Here is a 24,440-nt window from a genome sequence, read left to right on the forward strand (position 1 = left end):
CACTTCAAAAGTAATAGTTACTCTAGTAAATTACTACGAACTTGATTACTACCGGATTCACCAGTATTTTTATTTATATTGATATCACTGAATCTAGTCACTACTCTTGTTGAGAACACACAACATTTACAACACTACACAACATATCAGACTATAATAGTATCAATCACAGAACAAATGTGGGCCCAGGATTACTGCACAGTCTGCGACAAGCAATGCTCTCCAGGAGCAGTCTACTGCTCGGAAACTTGTAAACTGTTAGAGCTGAACCGATCGTCGGAGTCGTTAGACTCTGTATCTATGGTTTCTATGTCGATGTATTCGAACGGCAAGTTCCACAATCTGAGTTCTCCAGTTGTAGGAACTGGTAAGTCATCGCCAGCAGTTTCTGCTGTTGGTTCAACTACCAGTTCTTGTGGACACAATCACAGCCATGGTTCGGCCTCTGCTCCTATTTCAGTTCCTCGTACTACTACTAAGAAGTTCCTATACGACTCTCCACTACTCAAACCACAAACCAGAGAATCGTCACACCTGCCAAGTCCTCCATTATCACCACTGATTATGCCCTCTAATGCCACAACAGCCACCAATGGCTACTACACATACAGCAGCCACGGCCAGCCCGCATCGGCAGTCAGCCCAATATCGCCAACAAAGTTCGAATTAACTCATCAGACATCTGCTACATATAGAAAGTGGTTGACTGCTGTCGTCTAAAGTCGACAAACAGCCAACAAAAAGTGACCCGCTTCTCTGTGGAGGTCACACCTCAAAAAAGCATAACGACGTGAGACGAAGATAATGACGAAAACAAAAGACTTAGCATTCCATGGATTTTAACTATACATACAAACCAAAACTCCACTGGACCTCCCTATAAAAAGTATTATAATTAATTAAATTATTTATTGCTATCCTACACTTACTGGGTGGTCAGATGCCTCCGGCGGCTGGGGCTCCGCCCCAGACCCTGGTAGCTCCTCTCGCTTTGCTCGAGTCGTTCTGTCGACGGTCCCAGCCATCTCCTGCGAAGCAGGAGCTACGGGGTCTGGGGCAGAGCCCCAGCCGCCGGAGGCATTGGGTCGCCCCCCCTGAAGGTTCGTGAAAATAAATAAATAAAAAAACTTCTGGTGGTTCACCTGTGTTGGGGAGCAACGTTCGGTGCATGTGACTGTGCCACAAAAAGCAAGGTGCCGCGGGGATCAGAGCTTCAGGTGGTGGAATAGTCAAGAGATCGGCACACTACTGCAGCCAGGCATGCGCTGGAAGCTTCCATGGAACAAAAACATCGGTCAATGGAAACTGCCCACCAGCCGACCGCAGCAGCCCCTTACGGGCGTAAGAATAAGGTTTGTTCAGCACCAGAAATACACAAAGGCGCTCTCCGCCCTGAGTTCGGATGTCGGCGAACTTTAATAACCTCTTTTTAATAAAAAAAAAATACCTTCTCACGTGTTGTAGCGTATTTACCATCCGGTTCAAGGAACATCCGACTTCACCCCCCGTCCCCTCCTAGCGCAGATCTCCATCACGTGATCTCAGCACCGGGTCAACAGACTCCTCTCACCGCTAGTACGTCCCTCCAAAATCCCAGTCTCCTGCGAAGCAGGAGCAACCAGGGTCTGGGGCGGAGCCCCAGCCGCCGGAGGCACACCCGGACCCACGTTGTACCCCCCAGCAGCCCCCTGGCCCGACACGCGGTACTCGGGTCGAGGCCCAGGTCATCCAGGACCCCTCTGAGGGGAAGAGGAGGGGCTGGTATGAGGCGGGTCAGGGCGATCTTAAGGGGGAACGAGCTGTAGGCAGGAACGACGAGCATCGCCGAAGTGGGCAGGAAAACCGTTGTGAAAAATTTGCAGTTGCTGGATCCAGCAGACGTGCTATGAGGACACTGGCCCACGTGAACCACGTGAACCCAGGGGCCCCCCTGTAAACAGCGTGCACACGCGCACCCAACGTGGGCTGGATGGAAAACGGAAAAACGTGATTTCACATCCAAACACGCGCGACATCAACAGCTCGGGCCACGTCGTGTCCCGTGTTTTACTTTTTTGGTGTTTTTATTTCCTCTTTCTTTCTATGGAAACGGTTGGAACTGGACTGTGTGTAACAAGCAATGAAGTATCCGAAGAGGCAGGCACCAGTGAGCCAAAAAAAAAAATTTTGCGTAACGTGGGGTAACGAGCGATCCGGGTGCCGGGTGTTGCTATAACCGAGACAGATGAACAGAGCACTGTACAGGATAGCCAACCTAACAATCAAACAAACAGTCAGATCAGTTCGTATTCTGCCCAGTTGCGTCTATCCAGGCATGGTAAGATTGCTCCTGCGCTGTCGGTCTCCGCCGGCGTGTCCGACCTCGACGGTCACTGTTTTCAACATCAGTTGCCCGGGCAGATCGGTGGGCTACCTACAGGCCCCGTGCCAAAGGTTGCTCAGGCCACCCTGCTTCTACAGGCTTGGCTTGGCTGGGTGGTGGGGGACTGCCTCCGGCGGCTGGGGCTGCGCCCCAGACCCCGCTGCTCCTCTCGCTTCGCTCGAGTCGTTTCGTACACGGTCCCAGCCACTCCTGCGAAGCAGGAGCCACGGGGTCTGGGGCAGAGCCCCAGCCGCCGGAGGCCAGACCCAGGCCCCCCTCCCCCTCTTCTCCCTTGCACGAGACCCGGAGCCGTGTCCAACCTAGCCGTTGACCATGGCTGGCGCGGGCTAGCCAGATAGAGCTCGTATCGTCGTCAGCCACAGTCTACCCCTCTCCCTGTGACGCTCGCTCGCTGCAATGAGTGACCTCGAGCAGCAGCAGCAGAAGCAGTAGTAGGGCATCATTCAGCAGCGTCAATAATACCAGAAACAGAAAGGCTCGCATCAGCAGCATCTGCCTGGGTTGCAGGAGCAGGAGCATGGGTCACCGTAGCAAGCAACCCCACACCATCTCACCACATAAAAGAGATCTACTAAAAAGTGAGCCCACTTCAGACCAACGACCATCAGCCCCCCCCTATCCAGCAACCCGCCACCAACAGGGGCCCCTTCTCAAACACGGGGGCCACAAACGAACGACTCGAGCGAAGCGAGAGGAGCAACCAGGGTCTGGGGCGGAGCCCCAGCCGCCGGAGGCAGACATCCACCCTCAACTCACCGGCCTGCCACAGGCTGAATGTGGATACGGGTATCGCCGAATATGGAGATAGGCGATTGTTGGGAGCTCGAGAGCGCGTTCCCCGCACTTAGTAAAAAATAAAAATAAGCTATTTCTGCACAATGCAAGCACGCACACTGATTGGGAGATTTAAATAACGTTAGTCTTTATAATACCTGCCCAAAACGGGCAGCAGATCTGCCAAGTCATGTAGCTTAATATCTTAAATAGTCAGCCACAAGCGATTGTGCTGCGCTGCAAATGCACCCCGCGTTGCCTGCCCCTCTTCTGGCCAAGCGGCCGACCCGACCAGGCCAGGTCTTGACAGGTCGCCGTTGGGTCCAGCGGGTGTCAGATCGCATTGACGGGCTTGATGCCTCCGGCGGCTGGGGCTCCGCCCCTGACCCTGGTTGCTCCTGCTTCGCAGGAGACTGCTGGCACCGTGTACGCTCGACTCGAGCGCAGCGAGAGGAGCAGCGGGGTCTGGGGCGGAGCCCCAGCCGCCGGAGGCATCTGGCCACGCCCCCAGGAAGGAAGAAAAAAACGGCTAACGGCCTGCTATGAACTTAAAAGCTTAAAAAGCAGTGCCCAAGCCCGCCTTGCAGCCCCTCTCTCTGTGGACGACAGTGGAACTGAATCTTTTGAGGGCCTGAAGTACGACCCCCGCCGACCGGCAGCGATCCTGTACACAGACTGCCGCAGGCTGTCGCAGGAGTGTTTGGGCGTGTGGTAATATTTCCGCCTATTTTCCCAGTAAAAATTTTCACCTGCACCAACTGGCTACTGTCCCATGTACGACGTTACACGGACGGCCTTGCCAAGCACCGGCTTCGTAGCCAGCGTATGTCTTAGACAGGCCTCTGAGACCTAGTCCTGCACAGTGCGGGGTCGTTGCAGACCCCCCACACTTGCAGCCGGAGCTCCTCTTCGAGGCCTGGCGGACCCCGCTGGGCCGTGGGGGGCCGGGCCCGGGTGCTCCGCTGCCTCCGGCGGCTGGGGCTCCGCCCCAGACCCTGGTTGCTCCTGCTTCGCAGGAGTTGACAGGAGGCCGTAGACGCAACGACTCGAGCGCAGCGAGAGGAGCAACCAGAGTCTGGGGCGGAGCCCCAGCCGCCGGAGGCACACCCGGGTAAGATGTGAGGCTGACTCTACGCAGTGTAATACTACTTTTGGTAATGCTTTACTTATCTGAGACTAAGGTAAAATTAAGGTATATTTCAATAGTTGTAATTGAAAAATCATATATATATATATATATCGAATCGTTCCATAGGCACGGAAGTGGCCTTTTTATAGTTAATTCATCTTTAGTTTCTTTAGTACGGATAGACCTTCTTCCAATCACATAGCAAGGAAAATAAGATGATTGGCTGATAGAAGACAAAACAAAATAATTGGTTGGTAAATGGAAATTTAGGTTAGGGCGGTATCATCCGCGGTAGAGGTTGTAGAGCTCACAAAGATAAGGGCTAGGGCTCGAGATGCGGTGAGGAGCTGATGGTGGTGACTAAGTGTATGGTGGTGGACAGTTGCGAAGAGTGAAGGACATAGAAATGGAAGCGTCGAGTGGTGAGCGTCCTGTGGGTGCGGTGGTGGCTAATGCGGAGGTGCCGGCCGGCAGACCCGGTCGTATTAGTATCAGGGGAAGGACGGTCAGCCTGGTGCCGCTGGAGTCAAGACATGCTGACCAGCTGTATCCTCTGATTGCCGGGAAAGAGAATGAACAGTTGTGGGATTATATGCTTGTGGGCCCTTTTAAGTCAGTTCATGAGTTTAAGGAGTGCATTACTAGTTACGCTAATAGTACGGACGATGCGTTCTATGCTATTATCGATAATGCGACCTCCGAGGCGGTGGGGTACATCTCTTTTCTCAATATCAATCCCACTCATAAATCAATTGAACTGGGTAATATATTATATACTTCTAAATTACAGCGCACTGTCGGAGCTACTGAAGCGGTGTATCTGATGTCCAGATATGCATTAGAAGACCTCGGATACCGTCGTTATGAGTGGAAATGTAATAACCTTAATGCCCCTTCTCGGAGAGCTGCTCTACGCTACGGGTTCCAGTTTGAGGGAGTGTTCCGTAATCACTTCATTGTGAAGGGTCGCTCTAGAGACACTGCGTGGTTTTCTATTCTGGACTCAGAGTGGCCTGTGGGGAAGAAAGCATTCGAGGGTTGGTTAGATCCTAGTAATTTTGATGCAAATGGAAAACAACTGCGAAAGTTGGAGCAGTTTCGTCAGAGTTAGAATAGGTTTAGAATTTTCTAGATTTACCATTAGTTTGTTTATAGATGATGTGACGCAGTGCCTCAGTGGTAGCTGAGGTTGTGTATCAATAAATTTTGTTTGTGTGTTTATGTGATCTGTGTAGATGTGTATTGCTTTTAAAGTTATGTGTGGATTAATATGATCTGAGAGTTGAATATCAACCGTGATAATTTGAACTATGAGTTGGTTGATCCACGAGTTAATATAAGCCACTGATTGATGGTCTACTTCGTCGAGAGAGTGTCTGCCGATATGATCTCATATTTGAGATACTCTATTGACCGATAAGATCTAGAGGATACGGATATTCTATTTTTGATTGGATCTATGACTGCTATACTTCAATGGTTACTATATTATACACCGTGCACCCATGCTTGGATACACTTTTTTTTTTACACAGGTTGGTACTTATACAAAGGAAATGTGGTTGAACTTCTGTTGTAGATATCGAAGGTCACTTTCCAGGAGGAATTCAGAGATTCCCACGTCGGATTCTGGTTCATCGTCGAGCCTTTCGCTTGATGCAAGATTATCCTTGGCCATTTGATAGTTGAGAGATTGGTTGCCAGCAGTCGAGCTGATGGCGTATCTAAGATATCGAAGGAATTCTAAACACTTTGCTGCGACACTATTGGTTCTAGCCATGTCATCGATAAACGAAATGGCCTGGTCCAGATGGTTCACCAATTGATAATTCTCTATCAGAACAAGAGGAATACCCAGTTCATATTCATGGCGTAACATTATAACTGCAACCAGTACAAGTGACGACTGAAATACATAATTCAGTATCGACCACCAGGGGCCAAGCAGACAGATTTTATTACTGGCACGTCGGACTATGGTTATGATCTCAATACATGCTATCAGAGCACCCTGAATGTTTTTGCCTTCAAATTCCGAATGCGGTCTGGCTCTTGCTCCGCTATTTCTATCAGCTAATAGCATGAGCAAATTGGAGATAATGGCCCGGTGAAATAACAGTCTCACAAAGTGATAGCGCAATATGAGAATGACATGTTGTCTTTTTACCAAGGAATCACTGGTGTCATTAATAATCTCATCAAGGAGCTGGCCGAGAAAGTTTGCAGGGATGATTTGAAGAAAGTCCGGAAGTTCGCTTGCCCAAGTTGTAAGTGACCTTTCAATTCTATCAAAAACTACCTCAAGCTCGTCTGCATTTTTTATCAGATACGAAACTTCGTTCCAGTCGAGATTTCCATCATATATATCATCGACAATATCACTTAGAACGTTATACAATCGGATTGATTGAACGTAAGAAGGAAGCAGACTCGATGGCAAATGCAATTTAGTCTCGTGGGCGGCATGGATGTCTCGAATATCTTCATCGATATGTAAAGGTAATTCAACTTGGCCGCGCATACCAGAAGATAAACTTTGTGGTTTGCCTAGTGTCACCGAAATGGTCTGGTCTATTAATACACACGCATGCCACGTTCGCTTCCTTGTCTCTCTATCTAGCCTTGTCAGTCGGTTGAGGGCATGTTTAGAATGTAAACCTAATTGTATGGCCGAACGAATAGCCAAACCGATAGTATTCCAGCACTCGTGTGGTCGTCTCGTCCTTTGTAAATAGAGACATACTAGCAACAAAAATTGAACAACATCAAGAGTCACCGGTGCCATTATGTTTGCACCATTGTAATAGTGATAAAGCTGTATGGCCTTGGAATAAAATAGCTCTGCTTGCTGCCCTTGTTCTAAGTTTGTGTTGACATGACCTTCATCTAAAGTTCCAAGTGCTAGAACTATATTTAGACGGGCCAGCCAGGACCACCCACTGTGAGTGGCTGCTAATCCGGAATCTCGTGTAGACTTGAAATCGGCAATAAAAATCTGTCTATGAAATATCGGGAATACAATCCCGGTATTTTCAAAAAACTTGTTTATCAGCTGGTAACATATTGAGTCATCAGGAATAGAATAAATATCATCCTTGTCGATAAAGGTGTTAAATTTTGGCAAGGGTTGTCGACTGGACTGAGTGACTCGTTGAACAGGAGAAAATTTTCGGTCCTCGGTTGCAGCTCGACATGATGCAAGCGCGATTAGTGACAGTATACGTCTAGAAAAAATTACAGTCGAAGAAGGCCCAAAATAAATATAGTCATCGTCATTTTTGATGCTACTATTGCTGCTATTTTGTCCGAAAAAAATACTAGATTTCACGTCGCTAGAACTGCTAAAAATAGACTCAGTTTCATCACGAAACTGTCGTTGTTGTGGGTATAATACATCGGCTGAAGATCTATCTGCAGTGGCTCGGTTGTTTTGTGTCGCGGCGAAGCCTAGCTTCTTGATAATACTGTCGCCGAAATCGCTTAAAAGTCTGTTGTTACCGATTAGTATAGTTGATCTTAGGTGTAGACCACTCGAGACCATTCTCTCAAGGGTATAGATATATAGATATTGAATACATACCTTTTCATATCATCTAGAGACGGTTGTTGTTTGACAATAGTTTCAATGTTGGTAATCTGTTTCAGCGAAGCGCTAGTAGAAAACAGTCTGCCCTCGGTGCCAGAAGTGGACCCCGAGCTCGAAGCCGATGCTGTTTCCTGATACACACATTCGAATCCCAAATCTATACAGGTTGAACATTTTGGTCGCCAACCATCGCACTGAGTCTGTTAGATATCCTTAAGCCTGGCTATGGTGGTCATCTAGCCTCCTACTCAATGAACCCATTCGGAATCCAAAGGAGATATATACCAGAATTCATGGGGGGTCTCATAATCAAATCGCAAATCGTGCTTTTAATATCTGTTGATGGTGTTTTGGTGGTTTCTGGTGATAAGACCGGATGTCGATACGCTAGCTTCACCCTTATTGGCGAATCATAAGACAACGTAATCATTTTAAATGTTTGCCACGAACGTGCCAAAGCGACAACCCTACCAACCGAAAATCACCAGTAAAATCGAATCAAATCAGCTCTATTACCAAGACAATTGATCCCTAGAGATATCTAATCAATACATTCTCGAAAAATGCTGGTCATTATCCAGCCCCTTAGGAACCAAAAATCAAGATAACGCCCTGGTAACACCATAATATCACCATCCTAATAACCCAAACACCAAAAACAAATAATCCCAATACTTACCTTTGATTTTCTAAGCCGGCAAGAATTACAGGCAACTGCAACTCGCTTACGCTTGGAACCGACTATTACAGGAGGATTATCCGGGCCAGTCTGGTTCAATATCCTATCTAAACCACCTCCAACACTCATTGTTAACTCATGAGAAGACAAATGTTTAAGAAGGAAAGAAAAAAAATTTCAGAATAAAATAATATAAAAAAGTATAAATCTAAGTTGAATAATGAAAAGTTGCTAGATAGAGCGCCCCTAATGTTTCACTGTTTCAAGTTCGGCACCAATTTTGCAACAATAGCAGCCAGTTTGAGCAACGATCTTCTAAAATAAGGTCGCATCTGACATTTCCAGTGCATATTTATGCAGAGGTAAGACATGATCAACTTTATTCTAGCAACCCAGGGTCATCATTGTTTATATAGATTTAGCTCATTTATGGATGCTCGACTTTTGGCCCATGTCCCTGCTTCCCGGTCCAAAAAAATCGCGTGATTCCCGCTAAATGGGTAATGTACATCGTCACCTGCAAGACGTCGAGCAGCCAATTCTTGTCTCCATGCACTGATCCCGGTGAGCTGCGAGTTATATGCGGGTTACCGCCTCGCCCATCTCGGATATCAAACGCCCATGACGGACTTGCGGCCCATGATTCTCGAGTCATCACCCAAGATCACTTTCCCCTGCCAACCGGATTCCAATTTTCTTCACCACTGGTATCACCAGTGACGAGCTTCACAATTTTCGTGGCAAAACACACCACCCGACGGCCACCCGACGGCCATCCGACGTTTGCGCCGACTTATACATATTCGCAACGGCCGAAGGGCTAATGTGACCAGACTTGCTTGCTCTATCTGCTGGTGGCGAAGTCGTTCTGCAGCTTCACAAACAGAATGACGTAGACTGCTTTTGGCCACCAAAACCAACTTCTACAGTATTCTCGGGTATTTTTTCCGAGGGTAGATTTGCCTCCGGCGGCTGGAGCTCCGCCGCAAACTCCGTGGCTCCTGCTCCGCAGTAGTTTGCGTGGGGGTTGCGTTGTTGCTGATGTGGGGACATCACGGTGCTTGAACCTCGGAGCTTCGACTCGAGCGTAGCGAGAGGAGCAGCGGGGTCTGGGGCGGAGCCCCAGCCGCCGGAGGCATGTTTCCGCCACCACCGCCACCACCACCACCTCCACCGCCACTCAACGATTAAAATATTTATTTTCTACACGTGCTAATCTATTTTAATTTTCACCGCTCGAGTACTGGATCAAGGCGTACTTGCCGCTGTAGGCCCAGCCTAGGGGGTTCGAGTTGCCAAGGGCAGCCCATTCTTTTTCGAGTTCTTGTTCTCTGTTTTCGGCGAGTCCAGCTACCACATCGGCTTTGATGGTTCGGAGTGTTAGTACTCGCAGACCCGAACTGGCTAGGTCTTGAATGGCAGTCAGGAATGGCGTGGTTCGTGGCCACATAATATCGCCAACCAGTTTACGGTAGTTGAGATCGCCCTTGAAAATGACAAGTTTCGAGTCCTTAAGATCTTCCCATACAAGATGGCCGCCACAGGGGTCTTCTTTCTCGGTGATATCCCAGAATGGAGCATAAGTGGTCCAGAAACTGGATGTTCGGATCACCAGTTGACCCTCGCTGTGATAGTGGATCAGCTTTTCAACGAGATAGTCGATGTCAGCACGATGATCAGGGAACGCTTCAGTGTCTTGTAAAAGGTTGAAGAGCTGTAGAATATCGTGGGGAAGCACGTCAGAAACAAACCATGGCAGTGATTTGGGGTGAAGTACAATAGTATCAGCCAGTCCAGAATCGAGTAAAAAGAGAGCAAATACCAAATCGGTGTACAGTTCGAAACCAGAGTTGTCAAGCACAAAGTCGACTCGTCCGCCTTTTTCACTGCTGATAGCTTCCCAGGCAGCAGGGAGATCATTGGCGAGAATGTTTTTGGAGTTTTGTTTACGGACCTCTGCTCCTTGCAATTTCTGGATCTCTTCTAACGAAACAGTAACGAGTAATGACAAGTCTGTAGCATTGCCCCACAGAGAGATATCGGTGAACTCGGAAAACAGCACTTGAATAGCTTCAGAGTCAGCATTGGTATGATGTGCTTTCAACTGTTCGGCCAGAGCCTTGTAACGAAGAGCCAGCTCGGCCACGGCACTTGCTGATTTCTGGAAAGTCTCGATCTTTTGACGGGCGAAAATGTCATAGGACTTCCAGTGCTGTGACAATTCGAAAAATGTGTACAGTTTTCTATATAGGTAGCATTCAGAATAAAGCCAAGGAGCTGATTGCCAAGTCAATGGACCAATAGCACTCAGCTCTTCATTGTAAGATTTACAATCAGATGCTACACCAGCAGTTGGCAGGGGCTCAATAGACCGATCATGCTGGAGCTCATGCTTCAAACTGACCACTTGCTCAAGAATCTTTTTACCTTCAGCAATCTTGTCTTCTTGCTTTGAAGAATCCAACTCACCAATACTGGTGTGTAAATCATCAATTACACCTGTGACAATAGCTGGCCATCTGGTAGTAGCAGATGCCTTAGCAAATGATTTGGGATCATTGTTCGCATATGGCGGGAAAGGGGGGTTATCTTTGTAAAGTTAGCGTCACATACTAGTATAAAAATAAAACCATGCAATTTGGGTCTTGCTGGAAAACATAAACTTACGAAGAGACATTTTTTCGCAACCAATGGGTGGTGACTAGGTGAAAAAACAACTGTCAGATGTAAATAAAACAAATACTAGCTGTTGAGTCCGGGTCACAAAACACGTGAGCAGTCCTGTTTCAAGTCGAGTCAACATCTACCACTTATGCTTGATGAGCAGGTAGGTAGTAGCTTAAGCTGGAGTATTGAGACGAAAGGTATATAAATTTGTCAATTCGGGAAGTTTGAAGTTCAAATTTCCGGTAAAATAATATAGAGACGATAGAATTAATTCGGTGGACGAGACGATATCCAATATCCAGCGTCATTAGTAAACAAAAGTGCTGCAAGCCAATTGAGTCTACTAGCAACCCACTATACATATCCTCTGACCAAGAGGTACCAATTCAAAAAAAGTCACAAACTTATAATAGCTGCTATGTCAGATCAACCAGTATCTCTAAAGAGTCAATTTGACAAGGCAGTCAAGCAACAACAACAGCTTGAATCTGGCAAAATCCCATTCCGTAGCGATGACTATTCAAAGACATATAAAGAGACTCTGGCTCTGTTCAATAGCTGTCGCAAACTGGCAGACAGATTAGGTTTATTCAGTCGTAACGAGTCTGCTGAAGATATATCCACTAGCAGTATCAGGTATTTATCAATAGACTACCATCTGGCAGCACTATTAGCACGACCACCACCAGACGAGGGTCCATTAGATCCAAGTCGACGATTATCAGCCGTTAAATCAGTTATTCAGAGCCATATTGCATTTCTTACCCAGCTCGATGCCTACAAGATCTTACTAAAAAGTTATTCGTCCAAACTACAAGATGCTCTTCAAAGCAGAGAGAACGATGCAGACAGCCTGCCGGACTTCAGACTGCTTGAAGGAAAAGACGCTGTTGACAGAAGAGCTCAGAAAATCGAGATGTTTAAACTGGAAAAGTCACTAGAACAGAAAATAGCAGCATTCAACAAAGCACATCCGGCCTCCGAAAACGATACTGAAGACAGTTCATTTGACGATGAAACTTACCGACAAGTACAATTCGCACAACTGGGTATTTACGCTCTCAAGTCGTTCACTGCGCTCCAGAACTTAGCTATGGAAGTAGAGCTTCTAAGAACGATGCCACCACCGCCTGATCCTAGCACCAATCCAAGACCCCACTCGGATGACAGAGAAGCATCACGTTCAAATACAGGCTATACAACTCGTTTGGAGCAACCAGTACACCAACAACCGCTGCTAACGAAATCTGGCAAGGTCAACCGACCATTCACAATAGTCTCGACCAGAGACCAAATTGCCAAAAACGCTTTTGGCACGGGCCAGACCCTGCCAACCATGTCTGTGGAGGAGTATCTCGAAGAAGAAATGAAACGAGGTGGTATTATCGAGGGCGGTGGCGAGCAAAGTGCTAAACAAGAAAGCGAGGACGAGGACGACATGGAAGCTCAGGATCGCAAAACTCTCAAAGCCCGAGAATGGGATGAATTCACCGAGGCAAATCCAAAGGGTTCAGGCAACACTATCAATAGAGGCTAGATGCTGGAGGCAGCCCGAGCTTAAGACTCGGATCAAAAGGTTTCAAGAAACAGTATAAATAAAAGGTAGATGCCCGAGGCATTTGCACATATGTTTTTTAGCATGTATTTAAAGAAGAAAAAATCTACAACTTGGCACCTTGTTCCTGGTACATAGACAGGTCGAACAGAGGTGTAGGAGCTTCGGTAAGAGCCAGACGGGACTTGAAATGGCCGACATCGGTAATGTTTTCGCCCTCCGGGTACTTTTTATCGCCAGTAGGGTTGACACTAGCGTTGAGCTCGCTAAGGAACTTGCTAGTATCAGAATTCGATAGGCCCTTGGCAGAGAGTTTGGCCGAAATGACTGCAACAATCTCTGGCAGTTCTTTACCTTGACACGCTTCGGCCATCTCTGCCATTTCCGCTTGTGTGTACTCAATATTATACTTTGAAGCAAGGTTGATGACTGCCGTGGTTATAAGCACTTCCTGCGATTGGACTGGGGGTGATTGAGACTTCAAATGCACCACCAGCTTCGATCGGCTAGGGGAGTCGGGGTTGATATATTCGTTGTAGAGCTTAATGACATGCTCTTTCTTCAGAGTTCTGATGATTTCCACATCTGACTCGTGTTTCAAGAAGTTATAGTAACCAGACTGGATATGAGTCCAGTATCTATTAGACTCCTCACTTAAATTCTTACGCTTCTCCAGTTTACGCACTATGACAGCTTCGACATAGCTCTTGAAGTCGGCATCAGGGAGCTTTTCCAAAATGTCTCCCAATTTATACAAGAACTGGTCGATACGTTCTTCGAGATAGTCCGTGGTACGTTCACTCTGGACTAGAACACGGTACCCCATGGTAGTCCGGGTACTACGTACTCCACCAAATACAACATAGCCTAGTTGTTCCTTGGTTCTTAGTTGGTTAAAAGCCGGCTCATGTGCGATTTCAGCAAGTAGCTCGAGAGTAACACGCTTCTCAGCTTCAGTAATAAGACCAACCTGCATTGTGTAATCAATACATGAATTGACATTCTTTTCATCCTTCAAGTTGATGTTGTAGTAATTGCTAGAGCTAGGGGGGAGTAGGTACGATCTTCCAAGTACTCTCTGTGAAACAGCCAGTGGACGACTTCTCAAAATGTCCACACAAAGATCAGACACCTTCAACGCCTCCTCCTTGGTTATGTTACCAAATGCAAGAATCTCGATCTGAAACTGGCGGACAAATTCACCAATAAAAGCCTGCATGTCTTGTAACTCCAAATTATCAAGCTCAGCACTCTTTTCATCAATGTGCCAAACATGTTCGTTCAACAAGAAGTATGTGTACTGGCCAATTTGGTTATATGGAACAGTATAGCCAAAGTTTTGATTTGATCTCTGAGATTTCTCTTTCAACACCTCAAATCTACTTGGATCAACTACTTTGTACGATTTGATCTTCTCCAAAATGCGTTCAATCAATACCAGGATTTTATCGTTATATCCGTTGACGGAAATCTCTATACCGCCCTTTGCAGTAGCTACTTCATATCTTAAGCCGGCTACTTCTGCGTTATAAGCAAACTCCACCAACGCATCATTGATCAGGCTGACAAACATACCAGTCTTCACTGAGTTCGATGGTGTCATGTTAGCAAATGGGTTGGTGAGTTTGATATAGACACGTGCCTTAGGAACCCAAAAGGTGTCGTCTTTTTTGTGCCATACACTCACTTGATCAGTTCGTCTGACCAAATTAGGACGCTTCAGAGGTTCGTCGCTATTTCGCTCTTTTCTATTAACTGCGAAGTTCGTAGGGATGAACTCGTTCTTAGCAGGGAGTTGATATGGCGACGTCTTAGCATCATATTTGGTGTTCTTTAATTTGGCCAGGATTTCTGGATCAATATTTTGTTCCGAGTATTCTGTTCCATACCACTTTTCCCGCTTATCGAGACCACTGAGTGATTGACCAGTGAGAACCGCTCGGAAATTATCGGGGTTAAGGTATGTGACGAAATCACTGATCAACTCAGATCTGTAGTCCCGCATCAAGTTGTGACTTAATAAGTGTTCTCGTGGAAGACCGGGTCGTTGTAAAACAGTGGCCAGTCTTGAGGCAACATCAATAGCATCTGTCTTCTGCTTGAATTTGAAGTCTACGACTGTCATTTCTTTCAATTCGTCGAAAATCCACGACTGAGGGGGTGTGAGTTCAAGAAGCTTCAAATATTCGAAAATTCCATAAAGAACTTGTTCATAGTTATCTAAACCTTTCGTAGTAAGCTCAACATCGACAACAAAAAAGTCAGTTCCATCGATAACATGCTGAGACCCGGCAGAAAGTGAATTAGCCCACTCTCGCTGTTTGAAATAGTGTAACAATGAACCAGGACCCTCATGGCCAATAAGATGTGAGAAATAATGACTGGGCTTGACAGTATACACAGGACGCTGGTCAGGGACTGGGAAAGTCAACACCAAATGTTTTGTGTCCATGACAGGTTTGGCCCGGATTATCTTACCTAACTCTTTTGAAGTCAACGGGACAATACCATTGGAATGGTACTCAGAATGAGGTCGTGGAATATCAATATTGCGAATTGCAGAAAACTTGGATACCACCCACTCTTCCAGAGTATCTAACGATTCCCGTCCAACAATGACCAACTTCATAAGATTGGCAGAGTACAGCTGTTGATGGAACTTCAGCAATTCATCGCGAACATTGACGTTTCTGGCCAATGGCTCGTCATTCAAAGTGGTCAAGTTGCCGGTGGAGAACTTGTTATAAACATGGTGGGGATTGGAAAGTGACCTGTCTAACTGATGTAACCGCCAGCTGTCCGATTGGAGATTCTTCTTATTTTCAGAGTCTACGGCACGGATCTCACGGTCTTTACAGTCTGGAGAGAATAAAGGGCAGATGAAAAATTGGGCAAATCTATCCAATGCACCCTCTAAATAATCATGAGCCACCTCGAAAAAGTAGTTTGTCTCTTCCGACGATGTGTAAGCATTAGAGCTTCCCGAATGCTCCGACAAGTACTGCGAATACTCATTCTCCGAAGGATACTTCTCAGTTCCCATAAACAGCAGGTGTTCACAGAAATGAGCCAATCCATACAAATCATTCGGATCCGAGTATGAACCAACATTTACATCCAACGCAGCACTGGCCTTGTCTGTGTCGACATCATTAATCAGCAAAGCTTCCAGCTTATTAGGCAGAGTAATCACCCTGTATTGACGTTCGTCCAATAAAGGCTTTTCAAGATTTGAAGCGACAATAGATGCCGTTGTAGGCCGAGACGAATCAATTCCACTGCTAGTCATGGTGGTCACTAACCTTTGGTGAAGCTGCGAATCATGTTAGTCAGCTACTCCAGAGCCTGCAACAGACCTCAAAAGGTCTACTACCGCTGAAATCTACACAGGCGAGATAACAAATACCACTGAAATAAGCCCTAATTTGAGTGACCCACGATCCATAGCGACTCGCACTACCCGACTTGCCTCCGGCGGCTGGGGCTTCGCCCCAGACCCCGTAGCTCCTGCTTCGCAGGAGATGGCTGAGACCGTACACGTAACGACTCGAGCTAAGCGAGAGGAGCAACGGGGTCTGGGGCAGAGCCCCAGCCGCCGGAGGCAGTCCCACGAAACCAGCCCGGATCCACCTACCGAGGCATAGCCTCTACTTACCTTGAGCGATGAAGACACGAATGGTTTGGGCAGCCTTGAAAATAACAAACGCCCGTTCATATACCTTGCGGATTGATTGTATCTCGAAGCTGTGCCAGGTTAGCAGGTCTCGAGGGGAAAATTTTTGATGATGTGTACAGTTCCAGGAGAATGAACACTGGTGAGGCAAAGATCGAGTATGGTATTTATGCAGCGAGTGTAATCTTCGAAAAATGGCGATCGGTGGGGTTTAGTACGCATTATCGGTGATATCGATATCGCAATTGCCGATCTGCGGCATCCGCGATTGCAAGTTAAAATCCAGCCAATGTCTCAACGGTCTTACTTGCTAGCAATTGCAAGAGCAATTTATGCTTATTAGACTCATCTGCTACTTACTTTGCTAAAAAAGTTCTTGAATATTTTATGGTTCAGAATGATGCGGTCCCAGGTGTATTGTCACTGTTGAGGAGATGTCCGCTAGCACCATAGAAGGTTCAGCTGGTAACTGTGGCCAAGGATATTGGACCCGATGAGTGCCACATTTATTGGAGAGTCTTCTAACCCTGTGAATTTGCGTTTGGCGTTGATCGAGCAATGTGATTCCGAATGTGGCATTTGGCAATCGGCCGGAGCAGCCACCTTTGTGGTTATTTCTTCATAGTGAACCCCTCCAGCTTCCCCTGATTTCGATAATAAAGGATAGTGACAAGGTTCAGATATGTCAGCTTATGCCAGCATGGCTTACTGGCTGAAATTACCTTTTTATTGCAAGTGGAAGCATGAGATAGGCTCTATTGGTTTACAATTATGGATCGATTGAGACGAGTCAACTGGGACAAGCTATGATGATTTGTTAGTCATAACTTGGATAGATGTCCATGTTCTCGCTTATATTTGGACGGTCTTCTGGAGTGTGTGACTTGCCAGACTAATAAAATACCGTGTAGTATACACAGACATGCTAACTCTATGCCGGTTGAACTGCTGTTGGGCCAAGTGAGATCATGTTACTGGCTGTTTGAATCCCGAGTTGACTGCAAAAGTATAACTATACTGTGATATAGTGACATTGGATAATCAAGACAGTTATAAACTAATTTGCTTACTAGTAACACCCTAAACTATATAAGCACATCCGTGAAGTCTGACTGGTGGCGGAGTCTGGTATTTGTCAGCCAGCTAGTATCTCCAACATGAAGCGCTGGACCGAACACCCTGTTTAAAAAGTCCAGTATGAGTGATCTTAGCTCATCAATCAATAATCTTATTCCTTCCACTCCCAATATCCGTCATTTTAGTAGAATACTAAGGATGGGGGGCGATTAAAGTCAAAGTAAAAATAATATAATAATGTATTAATAAAGAAGATAGTACAACCAAAACTCTATTCACAAAAAAAACAATCAAATCAAAATTAGGGGAATACAAGCTCAATCAATCAAATGCGCGGTTACCACTAGCCAGTCTAGCTTCTGTTCTTAAACGTAGAACTGGATCCCAGAGTCCTTGTCATGGTAAGGGAGGTACTATTAAAAGTCCAATGGCCAGGTGGTAAGTAGGGAATGACCACCTAAGGCGCCAAGTCTTTGAATGCTCATCGTCCGTCCATGAATATTGTGAGCCTTGAGTTCCAATTCCAAAATGTCGCTAAGGAAGCGCCTCATTGGAAGGATTCAAGAATGTCCAGGAGTAGACTGGCAAGGAACCAGTTCTACCGTAGTCGAACGGTCTAAATCGTCGTCTGCTCGCGGTGTGCGAGGCGACAGAAGTAGTGAGCAACAAGGGACGATGAGCAAATTGTTAGACTTGAGACCTGTGAGCCAATGAATGATAGCAGATATCAGCCGGGGCTCGGGATGCCGCCGACTGAAGATCGCTAATCCGAAAGGAAATCGTCTTGATAACCAGTCCAATAGTACCAAATGTGAAGCCATGACAAGGTGGCGTCTGAAGATCAGATAAAAAGATAGAGTGACCATGAACTAATAGTCATAGCTAGTACTGTGCCTCGAGGTAAGGGAGCAACTGACAAGGCTAGACCGACCAGATAACCGCACATCGTGAAAGAAGAACTTAGCAACGAGTAGACACTGATCTGCTGGGTCCAGGGACCACGGCAGATTGAACGAAATTAAGGAATCTCGCTCCATACTTCGAAGGGTGAACAACATCCACAGCGGACCTGCCAAATATCAGTCCTTTGACAGTGGTCTCCGCTCTCTTGCGCCAACTGAAGGGGCAGAGGGTATCAATCATACCAATAACAGGTTGTTGTTCACAAGTACGAGTATCACTCTGAAGTCCTACCAATAATGAATAATCCATGATATTGTGTCGCTTCAAGAAATCGACATCCTTTGACACTTGAACCATTAACTTGTCTCGGTCCTCTTGACTCATTGAGATAGCCTCGTGTTTGTCAGTCCAGTCAAGGTCCTTGAACACTACACGACCACGATTGTCTTTTCTAGGTCCAGCACGTCGGTCATGGCTCGATCCCTTAAGATCGTAAATCAGATCAGTCTTCTTCTGAAGCAAATTCTTCATAATGACAAAGTGAGTCTTCTTTCCATCAGCAATAAGGGTGAAGTTTCCAAGATAGAAAGGGAGCTGAGTACCGGGGTGGGCCTTGATATGATTGTAATAGTCGGCCAAAAAGTCCGCATTAGCAATGACGTTGTGCTCTTTGCGTTTGATGGTCTTAATAATGTACTTGCCATTAGGTGTAAACAAGAAATCGGATCCAGATTTACCAGGAGATTTAGTCTTAGTCAAGTCAGACTGCAAAACAAACGAGTTCAAAAACTCATGATAGTCAATTCCACAAAGGGTGCGGATGTTCTGATAAACAATAGGCGAATAGGCCTTAATAATGGCACCTCCATCAAGTCTGTACTTCTTGTTCTCCATAGTGAGGGGCTCTTGGCTACTAAGGGGAGTAGCATAGACGGCAGATTGAACGCCATTAAACATAAGAGTGGATTTCGTGATAGGGGCAGCGTGACCAGTAAGGGTAGTCAGCTTTGCCTTGGCTCTTGTCAACAACAATGGTGTTTTGGACTTGTCGACTTCCTCAACCTGAATGACCAAATCGTCAGAGGGAGTTTGAGCAATAGGCTTCGATGGAGCCAAAGGAGCTGTTTGGGGAAACTCGGAGTCTGGTTCAGGTTTGAGGCCACCAGAAACAATCAATTGTGGCAAACCCTTGTATAAGTTTGCAACGGCAATAATCTCAACAACAAGACTGTCAATAGAACAAGTGCCCTCGATGGTAGGGGCAGGGGCGTCGGCCATAGCGCAAGGGGTTTGATCATCCACCTCGACAGGAGTGATTTCCTCAGATTCAGCCAAGTCACTGTGAGTGGTTTCCAAAGGCGACTCAACCAATGTAACATCGCCATGGGACTCAGTAGTAGAGTCATTCTCATCAATTTCAATAGGGCAATCAGCTAGAGCCCAAGAGGCAGCAGGGGCCGACCAGATAGATTCAGTGTTCTCATCGGACCAGGCAGCTTGAATTTGGCGGGTGGAAAAGGCAGCCTCGTCTCCAGCCTCAAAAGACCACTCAGAGGAGTTGTCATCATCATCATTATCAATGGTAGCAGAGCAGGTGTTACTCGACTCGTCACAATAAGCTTGTTCGGCAACAATATCGATGGGTTTCCAGACGGTGGGTTCATTGAGGGTCTCATCAGATCCAACCGAGACACCAGAGTCATCGGGGGAACATTCAAGGATCAAAACCTTGTGATAAGCAAAAGCAGAACGTCTGGCAGGGCGACGGTTCTCTTGTTGTACACAAGCACCATACTTGGGCACAGAAACACCGCAATGGACGTCACTCAAAACAGGACGACGAGGGACCTTGTGGGTTCCATTAGAAGGACGATAATCACCGTTGGTAAAGAAAACGGCAGCCATTTTATCAATTAAAATGGGCAACAGTAAAATAGTAGTAGAAAAATAGTGTTGAAAGCGCTGGTTAAAAATTCACAGAACAAAACTTGAGTGTAAAAACAGCTGTAGATTTATTCTGAGGAGAAAAAAGAAGAAGAGAAGAAAAAAAGACCATTGCTGCGGATTTCCTTTCATATATATACACGGGGCTCTAAAGATTATGTTGATGTCTGCACCGACCACATAATCTTGGTTCACGGACTCGGCCGGGCTGCAGGCGTCAGGCTGCAGGCTGCAGGCTGCATGCTGGGAGTATCCAAACTCGCTCGGCAACGGCTGGGCACCTGAGAGCACCCTGCGTCGAGTACAAGCTTGGGAACGTCGGAAAGAGTGAACACACAAAGCAGAAGTGGTTATTGAAAGGCTGAAAGCAGTAATTTGTGTGTAATATCGGAATCAATCTAACCCCGATCTTCCAACTTTATTCTAACTTTATTTGGTCTGGTCATGTCAGGGGTAACCTCATCGTCGCCCAGCTGTACGGCTGGGAACGTATGCAAGATAACGAGCAGGCGGAAATGAGCATGCATGCACGCTTGGGGGGCTATCGGGGGTGGCCTGGGCAGACACAGCCGCTTACTTTGGGCTGGTCGAACGTCGAAAGCAGCCTCAAATTAGACGGTTGGGAGTATTTACGCTGGCCGGCCTGGGATTAGAGCTCAGCGGTGTAACCATCGAAGGCGGAATGTCGGCGGCAAATCATCACAACCGGAATTCGAATTGCATCCCAAAAAACAATACATTATATAACGGTTATGACCCTTAATAACTGGGTATTAGACATAAAATTACTTTCACGTTTTAAAAAATTGAGAAGATGGCAAAACCAATCGCATTTACTTCTAAAACTACAAGATCCTGAATTAACAGCCGCTATCGGCTTACTTGCAACATAGACAGACCTGCTGATATAAAGTTAAAAGTGGATGCTGTGGCTATTTTCTTAAACCTCACTAGCGCCACGACAATTTAGTAAATATAAGACCCAAGTTCCAGCTACTCCTGGTTCCAGCTTACTATCCAGGCCAAACAACTGAAATAGAGTGAGTGGAGTGGGAACTTTTCACTATTGAAGAGAAAGGCAGAAATCAATATTACTTATAGAATATCTCAGTTTCTCACAAGCTGATATTATCCTCGCCGAAATTATCAGCAGGATGAATGCTTATCGACTAGCTGTGGCCTTTCGGACTAAATTCCCAGAAAAGTTCTGTCCAAGCAATTAAGGCAACAACATGTGGTTGGCATCTATTACTTGGTGTCGCGACCAAACAGAATACTAAACAGAATACATGTACCTCCATTTCCACTGCAATTTAGTAGGCACCTCACATACGCACGGTCTACTCCACATGTGTTGCTTGGCTCTTTGCCTCGGTAGATTATTGTGGATAAGCTCTTGTACCCTGTCGTATGTTGTTACAAATTCATTGTTGATGTTACACAAGAATAATTATCTCTTGTGTAGTATTGCCTGAATGTATCGTCGAGTTGCTGGTTTATGACTAGAATGTGACTTATATTGTGTATTAGCTTAGAGTCTTTATATACATAAAAAATCAAACTAATTGTAACTACTAGACTACTTAGTTGGGAAAATAACGGGGTCGGGACCGGGTCCCGTCTCCGGAGGCTGGAGGCAAAGATCGATATCAGAGGGAGTCCCGTCAAGATACTTATATACAAGGGTCAAGGCACTTGGCAATCACTCAGCAACTGCCGCCTCTTATATAACTACATCTACCTATTTATATTCTCTACATATTCAATGTTGGTGGTGTCTGCTGACTCTGCCTGTGCTAACCGTGGGCACCACTGTGGATTCCATGAAATTGAAGAACCTTGCTGCATAGTCGTCAGGTCTCATACAACTAAGAGTGGTGGGATCATGGAGCAATCCCAGTGCTGTTCTCTTCAGAGCTTGTGGTTTGTTATAGGGTCTCAAAATGTCAATGATTCCCATTACACTCTTTCTACTCTTATCGTACTTACCAACCAGCATGGAGTAGTCGAAGATGTTATTTCTCTTCAGGAATGCAACATCATTCATCATCTGGATCACGACCTTTGTTCTTTCTTCATCATTCATGTGAATAGCCTCCTTGTGTTTCATCCACTCAATGTCTTTGTACACGAACCGACCAACATTGTCTGTGTTTTCGTCAACGGCTCGATTGTACGTAGACCCCTTGAGATCATAGACTCTATCAACCTGACTGTGTCCTGAGAACAAATTCTTCATCACAACGAAATGAGTTCGCTTGCCATTATTTTCGTGGGTATAGTGACCAAGGAATACTGGCAAAAGACTATTCTTATGTCGCTCAAGGTGCTTAACATATGAGGGTAACAAGTCAATCAGCACCTTGTGTTCAGAACTGGGAATTGTCTTAATGATGTACTTACCATCTTCAGTGTAGAACAAATCGGAACCAGATCTACCAGGAGACTTGATAGCAATAGCAGCAGAATTCAAGTCAAATGCGCTTAGGTAGTCGCTGGTTCTAATTCCCTGTCGTTTACGAATGGTATTAAACAGATCTTGCGAATGTCCCTCAACTGTACCACCAGCCACAGCGTGAATTGTGGGAGAAGAGGTATGGCTCACACCAGGAGCCAAACTAGTGCGGACGCATCTGTAAACACCATCAAAGAAAATGGTGGTTCGCATTGATCTAGTCGGTGTTTTTTTCTATTACGAACGTTTGGTTGTAATTGGGATACTTACCTTTTGCTGGTGTGAGCTGGTAGGACGAGTTCCTTGTGTATCACGAGGGTTAGTAGAACTTTTGGTGGCAGAAGGCACTCGCTTTTGAGCGCGAGGTTCTCCTGCCGTTTCCCAAGTGGATAACCTCCCACTCAAGTGAGACTCTACTTCCTTGATGGATTCAGTACTGACAGTCTCACCAAGGGTAAGAACAAAGTTAAGATGCTTCTCTACTCCTCTAATGGCTCTCCATAACTCTACTTCGGAGCGGTCAATCTGACCTCTAGCAATCGCAATGGTTTCATTGAGATCTGCTATAGCAGACGTTACAGTAAACCAAGTACTGGATTGAGACAGGCGTGCTTTCCGAACAAGCTCCTGAGTCTTCTTCTCACAGAGCTTCTCACAGACATAGGTGTTGCAGTAGCCTTTACTCTCCAGGTACTTGACAGCCAATTCATTGGCAGAGTGAAACTTACTTTGTACTGAGCGGTCCCATAGGGGCTGTGGAATGTGTACCTCAGGTAAAAGGTAAGAGCATGTATAAAGGTTATCTGTGAATTTGATTAGGTTGCGAGCCATGTATCGCACCGGTCTCGCATAGTTTGCGAATGAGCGTCGAAGGGGTATATCGTAGTGATACATCTTGCAGTGTTACGTAATACGTGTGGGGAGAAAGAGATTGTAAACAAAGCGAAAACAACACCACATTTATACTCAGGGGCATTACTGCACGTGATTACGTGCATAGATTTGGGATCGGTGGCCAGGCGATGGATCTTCACATGCTGCATATGTACGGTTATGCTAGATAAGGCACGATAAGATAAGAAAAAGATCTGGCCAGCGTTCTAATCTTAGTTCCCAAAGTTTATAATTTCACTACAAACAGAGGGTGTGTTGAAACTAGGGCCATAACTGTATGTGATATGCTTTCTAAAGAAGAACCTAGCTAATCTCCAGCATAATCTGCTCTTCACGACGCAATAGACTGGCTAGAATCGGTTTAGCCCGACTTGCGTAGGCCAACTCAGTGCGGCCCAACCCTGCCCTGTCCAACAAGAGCCAGTTGAGCCTGCTGGATTGTCGAGCACAATTTTTTAAACCACAAAACATATCAATTGTTAGACACAAATAATTCTATATATATTGGTATCCTGAGCATTACTCCTCTGTGAGGTCATAACTCGCAAGATTGAGGTCCAAATCTTCACCAGTGTCATGAAGGTCGCAACATGTATGAGGTGTGCAGGGTATCCCAGTCTCAGTGGTCTAAGAATGTTTCAGCCGAGTTTCAGGCAGCAGGCGTACTAAATCCAATAACCAGCTGCAGCAAGGGCTACGCTTGGGCCTCATATATGCTGCG

General features: G+C 46.1%; 7 protein-coding genes across 7 annotated transcripts; 2 read left to right on the forward strand and 5 right to left on the reverse strand.

Moving 5' to 3' along the window:
• Positions 1–4,692: 4,692 nt before the first annotated feature.
• AWJ20_812 (uncharacterized protein) lies at positions 4,693–5,397 on the forward strand (the record flags this gene model as incomplete). The annotated part of the gene is made up of 1 exon (XM_018882778.1): positions 4,693–5,397. The coding sequence occupies one exon, from the start codon at positions 4,693–4,695 to the stop codon at positions 5,395–5,397; it is 705 nt and encodes a 234-aa protein (XP_018735032.1).
• A 432-nt stretch (positions 5,398–5,829) lies between these two features.
• Positions 5,830–7,827, reverse strand: ASG1 (Asg1p; the record flags this gene model as incomplete). Its single annotated transcript, XM_018882779.1, has 1 exon — positions 5,830–7,827. One exon carries the CDS (start codon positions 7,825–7,827, stop codon positions 5,830–5,832), a length of 1,998 nt encoding a protein of 665 aa, XP_018735033.1.
• A 1,946-nt stretch (positions 7,828–9,773) lies between these two features.
• AWJ20_814 (uncharacterized protein) lies at positions 9,774–11,354 on the reverse strand (the record flags this gene model as incomplete). The annotated part of the gene is made up of 2 exons (XM_018882780.1): positions 9,774–11,087; positions 11,316–11,354. The coding sequence occupies 2 exons, from the start codon at positions 11,352–11,354 to the stop codon at positions 9,774–9,776; spliced, it is 1,353 nt and encodes a 450-aa protein (XP_018735034.1).
• Positions 11,355–11,636: 282 nt separating this feature from the next.
• Positions 11,637–12,755, forward strand: TAP42 (Tap42p; the record flags this gene model as incomplete). Its single annotated transcript, XM_018882781.1, has 1 exon — positions 11,637–12,755. One exon carries the CDS (start codon positions 11,637–11,639, stop codon positions 12,753–12,755), a length of 1,119 nt encoding a protein of 372 aa, XP_018735035.1.
• A 124-nt stretch (positions 12,756–12,879) lies between these two features.
• On the reverse strand, positions 12,880–16,062 carry STE23 (Ste23p; the record flags this gene model as incomplete). The annotated part of the gene is made up of 1 exon (XM_018882782.1): positions 12,880–16,062. The coding sequence occupies one exon, from the start codon at positions 16,060–16,062 to the stop codon at positions 12,880–12,882; it is 3,183 nt and encodes a 1,060-aa protein (XP_018735036.1).
• Positions 16,063–18,483: 2,421 nt separating this feature from the next.
• MSS4 (1-phosphatidylinositol-4-phosphate 5-kinase) lies at positions 18,484–20,331 on the reverse strand (the record flags this gene model as incomplete). The annotated part of the gene is made up of 1 exon (XM_018882783.1): positions 18,484–20,331. One exon carries the CDS (start codon positions 20,329–20,331, stop codon positions 18,484–18,486), a length of 1,848 nt encoding a protein of 615 aa, XP_018735037.1.
• Positions 20,332–22,132: 1,801 nt separating this feature from the next.
• Positions 22,133–23,038, reverse strand: MSS4 (1-phosphatidylinositol-4-phosphate 5-kinase; the record flags this gene model as incomplete). The annotated part of the gene is made up of 1 exon (XM_018882784.1): positions 22,133–23,038. The coding sequence occupies one exon, from the start codon at positions 23,036–23,038 to the stop codon at positions 22,133–22,135; it is 906 nt and encodes a 301-aa protein (XP_018735038.1).
• Between the last annotated feature and the right edge of the window lie 1,402 nt (positions 23,039–24,440).

Source organism: Sugiyamaella lignohabitans, chromosome A, assembly GCF_001640025.1.
Source record: "Sugiyamaella lignohabitans strain CBS 10342 chromosome A, complete sequence".
Classification (NCBI taxonomy): domain Eukaryota; kingdom Fungi; phylum Ascomycota; class Dipodascomycetes; order Dipodascales; family Trichomonascaceae; genus Sugiyamaella; species Sugiyamaella lignohabitans.